Source organism: Podarcis vaucheri, assembly GCF_965113315.1.
Source record: "Podarcis vaucheri genome assembly, chromosome: 5".
NCBI classification, from domain to species: Eukaryota; Metazoa; Chordata; class Lepidosauria; order Squamata; family Lacertidae; genus Podarcis; species Podarcis vaucheri.
In genome coordinates, this window is record NC_138763.1 from 17,007,755 (window position 1) to 17,020,120 (window position 12,366).

The 12,366-nt window shown below is 42.2% G+C and overlaps 1 protein-coding gene across 4 annotated transcripts in view; it reads left to right on the forward strand.

Moving 5' to 3' along the window:
- The window catches only part of LRRC34 (leucine rich repeat containing 34), a 25,714-nt gene extending 16,718 nt beyond the window's left edge, over positions 1 to 8,996 (forward strand). For 3 of the 4 annotated variants that reach the window (XM_082224460.1, XM_082224457.1, XM_082224458.1), the window contains exons 4-11: positions 2,754 to 2,818; positions 3,311 to 3,394; positions 3,843 to 3,971; positions 4,153 to 4,248; positions 5,783 to 5,937; positions 7,108 to 7,263; positions 8,011 to 8,137; positions 8,353 to 8,996. In XM_082224460.1, coding sequence (XP_082080586.1) covers positions 2,754 to 2,818; positions 3,311 to 3,394; positions 3,843 to 3,971; positions 4,153 to 4,248; positions 5,783 to 5,937; positions 7,108 to 7,263; positions 8,011 to 8,137; positions 8,353 to 8,556 — 1,016 coding nt within the window. In that variant the 3' untranslated portion in view covers positions 8,557 to 8,996. The remainder of the gene's footprint in view (positions 1 to 2,753; positions 2,819 to 3,310; positions 3,395 to 3,842; positions 3,972 to 4,152; positions 4,249 to 5,782; positions 5,938 to 7,107; positions 7,264 to 8,010; positions 8,138 to 8,352) is intronic. The other variant, XM_082224459.1, reaches the window with a different exon arrangement.
- Positions 8,997 to 12,366: the final 3,370 nt, after the last annotated feature.

Genomic DNA, 12,366 nt, shown 5'->3' on the forward strand with positions numbered 1-12,366 from the left:
CCCCCCTCAATTTTTTTTATTGATTTTCCAAAAAGAATTTTAACAAACAAACAGACAGACATAAATCTCAGCTGTATTTGAACCAATCTTAGTGACATTGTTAAGTGACTTCCTCGAATCCCCCTAGTTGAATTTCAGTGTATATCATTTTAAGTTTTCCAAAACCAATTTTCTCATATACCGTATTTTTTGCCCTATAGGACGCACCAGCCCATAGGACGCACCTAGGCTTTTTTTGGGGGGGGGGATAAAGAAAAAAAATTATCCCCCCTCCCAGCCACGGCTTCAGCGCGCCCCGCGCTCTGGGCAGCAGGCTGCTATCCGCAGCCTAGGTGCGCACCAACCCCTCTCGCTCTCCAAGCTTCAGCAAAAGTCTGCATTCGCCCCATAGGACGCACACTGATTTCCCCTTCATTTTTGGAGAGGAAAAAGTGCGTCCTATAGGGCGAAAAATACAGTAATTAACTTAATCACTTAACATCTTTCTTTCTATTTTAGCTTTAAACATATTAATTCCTAACATTACATATTTAAAGCCTAAGCCTATCTGATAATTGCAAGCTTTTCCAATTAAGTTATCTTAACATATTTAACTAAATAGTCTTTAAATTTCATCCATTCCTCCTGGTACTCCTCCTCCTTCTGGTCGCGGACTCTTCCAGTCAGGTTGGCTAGCTCCAAAAAGTTCATCATTTTCATCTGCCATTCTTCCACTGTTGGAACTTCTTGTGTTTTCCAGTTCTTAGCTAACAAAATTCTTGCTGCAGTTGTGGCATACAAAAATAATTGAACATCTTTCTTGGGCAATTCCAAAAGTGTTATTCCAAGAAGAAAGGCCTCTGGTTTCTTAATAAATTTATATTTCAACATTTTTTTCAGTTCATTACAAATCTTCACCCAGAAGTCTTTCACCGGGATAGGGAACCTTTTTCAGCACCTTCTGAGGGCCACTTTCCAAACCTCTCTTTTTAGCGCTAAGGGATCTTCCAAGCCACACCACTTACTGGCCTTGCTTTGCATCCTCCTTGAGTGATTTTGCCTGGCTGGAATATGCCCTTGAATTCTGCTAATGCCTCACGCTTCCCTGGGTGGAGGGTAGAGGAGGCCATGCAAGTGTGTGGAGCATGTGGGTGGAGCAATGAGCATAAATGTTACCACTGAACATTTATATTCCTTGCTCCTCCCACTGTTGCTTCTGGGCATGCAGCCCCTGGAAAATTTCCCAGAAGTACATCAGGTGAGAAATGGTTCCTTACCCCCTGCCCAAAAAAGGAAAAAAAAGAGTATTACCTATTGTGTAATCGGGGCTTTTTTCAGCCGGAAATTGCTGGAACTCAGTTCCGGCACCTCTCAGGTGGGCGCCATTACCATTTTAAGAGAAGAAGAGAGGTGTTCATGGTGAGCTCTGCCGCCTCTTTTTCCAGGAAAATAGCACTGGATGCAATTAATACTGAAATGAAACGTGATGCAGGCACAACCTAAGCGGCAACTTTCATTATGAAATAGCTCATTGCATGGTATCCAGAGCCTTGGATACTGAGAGTTGGTTTTCTTCCTATGAATTCTCTACAGAACAAACCCAGGGCTGGAGCAAAAGCCAGCTCTTGTGCAAACAGGACGTGGGGCATTTTGCCAAGGGAGGCTTAAATCACCTTTGAGTCTTTCCCATAGTTACTTATATTGGCTGCAGGTCATTATTTCATGCTGAATAGACAAAGAGAGAAGAGCCACTTGCCGCACGAATGAGTGTTCTTCCCTGGAGAAGGTTTTGCCTTCAGTTGACCAGCCCAACTGAAGCAGGAAGGTTGGACTTTTTTGGCATTAACTTCTAACTTCGATTTTCTGTGTCAATTGCTCCGTTTGTGGGTGGCACAAAACGCAGGGTTTGCGGCACAAAATGGCACTAAACGAGCACTAAACTTTGGCATCAGGTTTTTGGGGGGGCAGTCCAGAATTTCAGGGTCACACGATAATGAAGCTCTGTTTTTTGCCCTCCAGTGAAAGTGTCCAACCTATGAGGGTTGCATAAGTGGAAGCAAAAGAGAGGTTAGGTTTTATATTCACATTAGAAAACTAAAGGAAGCAAGAGCCACTTTAAGGGCACTTACAGACCGTCACTATTTTCGGGTGGGATTCAGTCGCGTCACGCCAAATTCAGCACATGCAATTGCAGTTGGTTTGGAGGTATTGCGCAACAAACCTGCTTCTTTGAAAGACGACTTTTGTACTCACCATGCATTTAAAGCATATCCTCCCCCCACCCCCCAAAAAAAGGAAATCGGAAAGCGTAGTTTATTAAAGGTGCTAGTAATTGTAGCTCTTTGAGAGGTAAACTACAGTTCCCACGATTCTTTCCTTTGACAGTTATCCTAAGTCTCATTATATGGAAATGCAATTACAGTGGTACCTCGGGTTACAGATGCTTCAGGTTACAGACGCTTCAGTTTACAGACTCTGCTCACCCAGAAATAGTACCTCGGGTTAAGAACTTTGCTTCAGGAATTAGAACAGAAATCGTGCTCCGGCAGCATGGCAGCAGCAGGAGGCCCCATTAGCTAAAGTGGTGCTTCAGGTTAAGAACAGTTTCAGGTTAAGAACAGACCTCCGGAACGAATTAAGTTATTAACCCGAGGTACCAAAGTAGATGAAAAGGTGCAGAGAATTTGGTGACTAAGACAAAAGGACTGGGCAAAAAGTGATCCATTAAGGTTAACATGGAGCCTGCTCATTTCTGTATTCCTCGGCTCTTTCAGGACTTGACCTGAGATATAACCTTTTGAGTGATGCTGGCGCAGTACACATTGCAGCTTTCCTTCAGGTACTTCTTGCGGGGGGCGGGGGAGGCTAAATGATATTTGTGAATTTTATAGGTGATTTATTAAGGTGATGTTCTTCCAAAAGTGAGCTTTATCCATGTAACTTTCTCCTTTACAATGTACTGCGTTCCTTCCAGGTCATCGTTTTGGGTTTTTTTGTAAATCGTTTTTAAAAATTTATTTTAAATGAGAAATACAAACTGTTTCGGTATTATAAAGAACTTAACGGAGTTTAGCGAAATGTGTAAATGCAGGGCGACTTAATCAATGTCATTGGTACGGCATTGCTATGCGCATCTCAGACTCAGAGCACGGAGAGGTTTCTGGGGTCCCGGTGCCTGCCTGGAGTTTGGTGTCCTTGGAATGAAGTGTACATCCACTTGGGAAGGGCATGGCTTTGCAGTTTTCAGATGACAAGGCTTTGGGTAGAATGGGAAGGAAGGGTCTGGCGGAACCCACACATTGACAGCAAGCTGAATTTTCTTGTATTCTAGGATAATCATACTCTGCTGTACCTGAATCTGATGTTTAATGACATTGGTACCATGGGAGCAGAATTCATAGCTAAATCATTGCATGTAAGTATTGTTTAGCTGGATAAGAAAGAACACTACACGAGTTTCCCCTTTGAAGCAAAATACTTTGGAACTCAGAAATCAGCTTGCAGAACTAAATTGTTTAATGCTTAAAGCTGCAGTCAGAAGCATATTTATTTAGAATTGCCACTGAGAGCAGTGCTTTGGGTGTAGGCTGTCTTGGCTTAAGAAAATGGGGATCAATTAGGTAAACCACAGGCTCCCGCCCAGCTGTGGGATTATTTAACACTAGTACTCTTTACACACACACACACACACACACCGCTCTGCCCCTGCTGCCCAAATATGATTCTTAAGCATGTTACAGGATTGTAGCAGTAGCAAGTTATTATTTTTCATAGCACTAAACAGTATTCTAGGAGATAATCTATTTCTGTGAGTTTAGATTACGGTTACTGTATATTGGAAATAATTGACTTTTCACACCTAGAGGAATGAAACACTGCTTCATCTAAGAATGACTGGCAACAAGATTGACAACAAGGGAGGAATGTATTTTGCAGCAATGTTGCAAGTTAACAACACTTTACAGAAGTTAGATTTGGGAGACACAGATCTGGTGAGTAAAATTGCCATTTTAGGACACGTCTACATGCACAGAAATGTAAGCCTGTTTCAAACATATCATTGTGAGTTTGGGGGGACAAAATGTAATCTTTCTTGTAGATGGAGGGCTTACTCAGTGGGAGCTAAATGCACCTGCCTTACTCTGGATTGTGTCTTTTGTCTTTTATTTTCAGCGCACACAGAGTCTCATAGCATTAGCAACAGTTTTGAATTACAATACTGCAATCAAAGCCATAAATCTAAATCGGCCAATACTCTACAGTGAAGAGGTAAGCAACATTTTGCATTGTTTCCCTTGAAATGGGGAGCCAGGAGCCAGGAATGATGCATCGAAAACAAGCCTAGGGAATAAGAATAAGCACTGACAAAGCTTTTCAACAGTTTTAAACAGTTTTTAGCCATGTTCAAATATATAAAAGGATGTCACATAGAGGAGGGAGAAAGGTTGTTTTCTACTGCTCCAGTGAAGCGGACACGGAGCAATGGATCCAAACTACAAGAAAGAAGATTCCACCTAAACATTAGGAAGAACTTCCTGACAGTAAGAGCTGTTCGACAGTGGAATTTGCTGCCAAGGAGTGTGGTGGAGTCTCCTACTTTGGAGGTCTTTAAGCAGAGGCTTGACAACCATATGTCAGGAGTGCTCTGATGGTGTTTCCTGCTTGGCAGGGGGTTGGACTCGATGGCCCTTGTGGTCTCTTCCAACTCTATGATTCTATGATTCTATGATTCTATGATATTAAAGACAAATTTTCAGAGGTATCCTTTATCCTTCTGTTTGAAGTGCATATCTGCCCCGCTGTGCAAACTCTTGGCTCTAGTGGGTGGATCTTAGAGATCTAGAAACACACACACACACACCCCCCACTAGCCTGACATCCACACACCCTTACTGTAAGGTAAATGGCAGAAAGCACATCTCCAAAAGATTAAACTAGGCAGCAGAATTTTCAAACCCTATTGTCTGTAAGTAGTCTCCAGTTTTACTTTTCCCCATTCCTTAATATTCCCCATTCCCCCATTCCTCTCAGCAAGAGTTGTGTTGTATGCTCAGGTGCAATGCAAGGGGATGCTTTCACATTCAATTAAATTAGCCTTGGTTCAGCATAAAGCAGGACCCTAGAGTTAAGTGTATTTGAATTTAAACACAGGGCAACTCCACCTCCAAACACCTTCATGTTGTGGGTAGCTAGTTATATACAGAGCTGGTTTGCACATACTGTAATGCTATGCCAAACTGGCTTAGTGGAGATGTGCAACCATGCGGGCTCCTGGAAAGGAGATTTCGGTTGCTTGGCTTCTTCTCTGGCCCTACTGATGCTATTCTGCTTTGAACTAAGCCATGGTTTGTCTAAGTGTGCCCTCTGAACCCAGGTTCATGGTTTGTCTCACGGGCCGTCATCAAGGTTTGTTCTATTATCATGGTTTATCTGGAGCAACAGAATACATGAGCCCTGGTTCAGATGACGCCCTAAGCCAAACCATGGCTTAGCTCAGAACAGTGTGGGAGCACAAGGACTGGGGAAGGGGCACAGCTGCCACAAGCTCCTCTCTGGGAATCTTCACACATTCAAGCTAAGCAATGGTTTGGCTTAGCATTACATGCTACATGTTCGCACAATAGAATTTGGTGGATGGAACATACCTGTCCTGTGGAGTAAAGCAAATGATAATGTGCATCACATCTGCATTTATCCCCATAGAAGTGACCAGATGTATTTTGTAATGTGAGCAGGGTACACATCCCCACTGGCTCTAGAACATCTTATGTTCAAGTTGTAATTCAATAATACGGAACTTTAGGAAGAGACCACGGTCCACACAGCCCTCATGTTGAAAGTCAACTGCACTCTTGTTGAACTGCATTTGTGTAAACACGAAATGAAGAACTTTGGCATGGAACGACTGTGTGATGCATTGTATGAAAACAGCACCCTGCGATATCTTGATCTCAGCTGGTAAGAGAAGCTTGAGTTATAAAGATAGCATTTTAGCTATTAGAATGATATGCAGTGTATGAAAACTGATGCACTTGATACCTACTTCTCAAAATAAGCTAAGATCAATTTTTAACTGAGTGTTTCAAACAAATGTACTTGTATATACAGTCATACCTCAGAGGTTGAATGGAATCCGTTCCGGAAGTCTGTTCGACTTCCAAAACATTCGGAAACCAAGGCGCAGCTTCCGATTGGCTGCATGATGCTCCTGCAGCCAATTGGAAGCTGTGTAAGCCATGTCAGATGTTCGGGTTCCAAAGAACATTCGAAAACCAGAACACTCACTTCCAGATTTGTGGTGTTTGGGAGCCAAAACGTTAGACCCGCAAGGCGTTTGTCAACCTAGGTACGACTGTACGATGTTTAATAATAATGCTTAAGATTTAGATCATGCAGTTTAAATATGCAAAGTGCTTCACATACATTATTCTGGTATTTATTGCAGTGGGCCTTTTTGCAGAATGGAGGGAGCAGGGTAAGGCTGAGAGAATAATGGATTGCCTAATGCAGGGATGGGGAACCTTTGGCTCTCCATATGTCTCTAAATTACAATTCCATCAGCCCTAGCAAGCGAGGCCAATGGCCAGGGATGATGGGAGCTTGTAGTTCAGCAACATCTGGAGGACCAAAGGTTTTCCACACCTGGTCTAAGGCCACCTCATGTATTCATGACAGTAACAGGACTGAACTGGCAGCTCTCCAGTACACGCTCTTAATTACAATATCCACTGCACTAGCTCCTAAGATCTGGTTTTAAGTCCCTGTAATGTGGTTGGTGGTTTTATTGTAAATATTTGATGACTGTTCTTGCTCAGTGCTACACATACATAGTATTTTATTTTGCAGATTTTGCATTTGGGTTTTTATGCCAGTTGTCTCTTAAGTTTATTGTGGCTTTAGTATGCTTTTATTGTCATGTTTTTATTCACATTATTTGTACAATGACTTCAGCATTTATTTTACAAGGCGACTGATAAATATAATAAAAAGTAATGCCCCTTAACAGTTAAAAGAAACAAGAGTTTTGTGGCACGGCGAAGACTAGCTCACTTATAGCAACAAAGCCCACTTTGTCCTCTGAACGATGTTTCTGAACAAAAACAAATGTGTACGCTTGTCTCTTTTCAGCAACAAAATTACTCGGGATGGTATGAAATTTTTGGGAAAGCTGTTAAAGCACAACGCCACCCTGGAAATCCTGGACCTTAATTTTAACAGGATAGAGGACGATGGTGCTTTCTATCTGAGTGAGGCCCTTACTACACATAATCGGACTCTTCAAGCGTTAGTATACAGAACTCTTAACTCCCATAATGCATTACTGTGAGCGCAGGCATTTGGATAAGGCAGCACAGAATTTTCGAAGCAAAATGGCCCATACTTCAGACCAAAATGTGTCTGCAGTAAACACAACAGTGACCCGTGGGCCTAGCTGGGGAAGCAGTTTCCAATCCAAAAGGCCCACCACAGCAACTTCTGTTACACTGCACCTTTCAGATCACCTGCTGCTTGCGACTACCATAAAAGTATTACTCTCCCCAAGTAAGTTCTTGGGTCACTTGTGCAATCAGAGACTGCATGGGGGGGGGGGCTGTCTTAGAAATTTTGGGCAGTTGTCAATTATTGAGTCCCATCAGTGCAAGGATTTCTTCTTGCGCGTTTAAGTTTGCCTTGAGATGCAAACTGAATCACTCTTCTTCCTCATCCCTGCTGTGAACCCAGTAAACAGATATGACGGTGGATCAGGAAAAGTTGAAAATAGAAGAGAACAACTGCTTCAAAACTCAAAAACCAGCAGCAGAGGGTTTTCTAGTCACGAGGAACAGGACATCCTTCCTCTCTTGGGTTTGCTAGTGGGAAGGAAGAAGCAGAGGCTGTTAAGGGAGGAACTGGGTGGACTTCATGGCTGGTAGCTGCTGGGAGAAAAGAATAGAATGGCTCACATAAGGATTTATGTAATTTATTATTGCTTGGCTGTCTGCATCTACTCAGTGACCTTGGTTTTTTTGCTTATATCCTTCTGCTCTCTAGGCTGGCAGTGACAAACAACAACATATCTGGGAAAGGACTGGTGGCCCTTGCAGAGTCAATGAAAACAAACCTAGTTCTTTCCTATATCTACATATGGGGAAACAAATTTGATGAAGACTGCTGTGTGGTACGTCTGTTGTCTTCTTATGAAATGAAATAGCTGACATCCTTCTAACCCTGTAAAAAAATAGATAGAGGAAGAGGGATTTGGATTAGAAAAACAATGCCGGGGGGGGGGGTTGATCTCCCTCTCCCAGTGTTGCAGCCACCCACGGCTGCATTTCCCCTTAAAAGAACAAGGATCTCTTACCAAGAGATATCTATCTACCCTGTGTGTTTCAGGCATTTGCAGAGTTAATTAAAAGCGGTCGCCTGAAACCAACTGGCACAGATGTCGATCCGTATGAAGTGGATGGGAACACATACTTTGCCGAAGTCTCCCATGGCCTTAAGAGGCACTATTACTGGACACCGAGTTACGGACAGCCTGATAACCACGATGAGAATGCCTCTCTGGCAATAACTCCTGTTGCAGAAAACTTGTAAATGCCAACATATTTTTTCTTAAGCCTTGGCATCTTGGGGTTGTTTTTTTTTAAACAATGTGTGCTTCAAACCTGCAACCAATTACATGTAGTTACTTGGAGAACTGATTTTAAAAGGTTTTGTACCATAAATACTATATTAAACTGAACTGGGAAAGTGCTGGATCCCAGTCTAGCGGCAGCTAATTTCAGGTCCCGTTGAAAGCAGAACTTAAACTACTGGTGACTCCCTTGTTCCAGAGCTTTCAGTGAGTTCCATAGGTTCTTAACTGCATTGGGACCTTCATGAGCAACACTTACTGTGATAATACAAAGCAGCCTGTAGAAGTGATTTCATACAATTCAAACACTTAGAGGCTACTAAGGAATGTTCAATAGCTTAAAAAGTAAGGCTCCTATGCTAGGCATGGTTCTTTGGAAATAAAACACCATATAAATCAACATGATGCCAATATAAGTGTTTTTAGGATGTTTATTATTTATATTAACATTTGTCTATGCAAATGAATTCATTGAAGCCGACTGTGGGGTGGGGGAGCATGGGCAAGAAGGAAGTTGTGACAATGCCGCAGTGCCAGGCTTATGGCTCATGACTTAGACTGAGACACAGCATTATTTTCAAAGAATATAGGTTTTCCAGGTATTATGAATGATAAATTTTGTTTAAAAATGAGCTATATTGGGGGCGTGGCGGGGTAATCTAAATGATGTTCAGTAAAGTTTGTTCTGATCTGTTAAGTCTGAACTGCACTGAATTTTATACATTCATCGACAGTGGCTTTCAGTGAATGCATTATGCTCCTGTTAATCATATTTTGCAAGCTATTAGGATTGTACAAAGATAGACTTCATGGCTAGAGACAAGATCTTAAGTGACGAGCCCATCATTCACAGTGCACGGGGGGGGGGGGGCGGACCTGTAACTCGATGTTGCTGCACTACAGCTCCAATCATCCTTGATCATTGCTATGCTGGCTGGGGCTGATGGCAGTTGGGAGTCCAACAACACCCAGTAGACGGCAAGTTTCCTACGCCTGCTATACAGGCTCCAAGAGACCAGGAAGGGTCTGATTAGTACAATCAGCCTTGCTTGCAGCATCCTCTCCTTCTTTGTAGTCCCTGCCCTTTTACTCCAAACTATTAGCCATCTATGGACTGGTACAAAGGCATCATTTGATTTCTCAAGCCTTGGTGTACTGAATGTGCCATCTTCATTGGCAAGCATTATGTTTCGGTCACTGTTAGCGATGTAGCTGTGGTGCTGGAACATTTGTGGTTCTTTCAACACTCGCAGTTGCATATTTAGATGTGTGAACCAGACCTCTGGCAGTGTCGCAGGCACCCTTCTCATTAAGCATCAGGGCCAAATGTAGTCCTCTAGGCCTCTCTAATCTGGCCACTCCCCACCCCCCAGGTCCTTTCAGGGTTTTTGGGTGCCTGAAATGTGCTCTTGGCCACAGGTATAGGGAAGCTTTGCCCCTACAGATGTTGCTGAGCTACAAGTTCCATCGGCCCCAGCAAGCATGGCGAGTGGCCAGAGGTTCCCCATACCTGCTTGTACTCTTGATAATGCTTCCTCCTTGCCTGGCTGTGTATGTGCAGAAACCAGCCGACCGCACAATGGTAATGTTTATATAAGTCTCTATAAACCAATGTTCCCCAATAACTCACTTTCAAAACACGAGACCAAAATGCCAGAGTTTCTTTGATTTACTTTAGCTGCTGTCCACAATGGTATTAAATGGGATTGAGGAAAAAGCCTGTTACAGTCAAAGCAATAAGAGAATGTACTTTACGACTGTAAGACATTATTCTACTTTCCTGTCAAATTATTGTTGTGCTTTTGCTTAGGACTCACTCATAGATCATTCTGGGATGAAGCTTTTTCAAACCACTTGTCCCCTTCAGTTATTTATAGCTAAATGAGCAACAAGAAGAACAAAGAAGGGTTACAAAACAAAGTTTTATTCAGGTCTAAACATTAAAATGTTGCAAATTTATGTACATAATCCCTCAGAAGGGAGTATAAAAGCAGGAGGTGAGCTGTATACACACAAACACCCATGACAAAGTACTTCGGAAATAATTTAAACCAGAGAGGATTCACAACAGAATGTCCAGTCTTGGAATTGTTAGGGTGCCAGAACTAGTAGTAACATTCCAAGAACCAAAAAAAGCTTTAAGTATTCCCTTCTCTTAAACATGTCTCCATGCTGAGCGACTCATGGCTGCAGGAAAGCTTGAAACTCCCAAATAAAACTTAGGAGCAATAAACGACAGAAAGAATGTGTGTAACATACCCCTATATTGCTTACTAAGATGCAACTTTCATAGAACCAAGCTGATCACACTCTTTAACTACTGTATTTTATTATCAGTAGGTCAGGATTTAAAGAATAAGTATTTTTAAGAGCCCAGGATTTCTTGATATAACAGGTAAACACTTCAGTTTAGAAACAAAAAGCGCTGTTTATTCAATTATTGCTGCAATAGATTCTAGCTCTCCCAGAGCCTGTGTAGTGTTATAAGAGGGATCAAACAATGGTTTCTTAAAAAATATATTCATGTACAAAAGACAAATGAGTTCTACAAAGTAAAACATCTTTATAAATATTAAATAGCTAAGTAAGGTCTACTATAAATCTAAGAACAGGTTTTTTAAAAGTCCAAAACCATGACACCAAAAAAATTGCGAAAACATTCATATCAAATATGCATACACTACAGTATGCTTTTTTCAAGAAGATGGTTAGCTGTTGCAGTCATATTGTGAAGAAATAGGTCCGGAATATTTTGCAGAAGACACAGCCCATTTGTGCTAACAGCAACTTAGTACTATCAGGTCTTAACAAAATTCCACCAAAATTTAGGGTTTTGATGTGTGTTTTTTAATTTCTCTCATCAAAAAAGCAAGTGGCTGGAGAAAATGGTGTAGAAAAGAAGATACAACCATAACTAACCTCCATGGAGTCACATGCATAATACTCCAACACTATACAAAGATGATCAGCTCCAGCAGCTGATCACCTGTTTGGGGGAAACTGGTGTCAAACTCATAGATGCAACCCGCTTTCTCTTCCCCCAACCATGTCAAAAGAGTTGCTAAGTACTTTAATTAGAGCAGAGGTTAAGAGTATCCCCAAAAGCAGATACAGGTGAACAACCTGCTGCTGTGCTGAAGTCTTTGCATTGTGGCCTAAGAGGACAGAACTTGGGCTGCCTCTCTTGAAGCTGTGGAAGCAAGGGCCAGAGGCTATTGAGGATTCTGCATACCTTGTGGATTTACTAGGCAAGCATGCATATCAGGCATGGGGTATGGTTTCTGAAGCATCATAGGGGGAAAGGGGATTTCTAGCTCGAATAGGAACATAGGAAGTTGGCTAATATCATTGGTCCATCTAGCTCAGTATTGTCTACACTGACTGGCAGTAGCTCTAAAGGATTTTGGACAGTTCTTTCCCATCCCTCTCTGGAGATGCTAGGGGTTGAACCTGGGACCTTTTGCATGCAAAACATGGGCTCCACCACTAAGCTACAGCCTTTCTCTCCAAATATAACCCCCCCTCCAACTGCAGAGAAATGCTTGCAGACAGCTTCAAACCATTCACCCATTTATCTCGGTTTCACTCATGCCAAAAAGTCACCAAATATCTTGAAAACATTGGCAAGACAATCAGATGGCAAAGAATATGTTTTGCATATTAAACCAGGTTCAATAGCTGGCATGCAGTTAAGAGAGACAGAAGCTGCAGCGATGATTAAGGGCTCTTGCTACTTGCTTGCCAGGTTAGAGGAACCACTGGGAAGATGT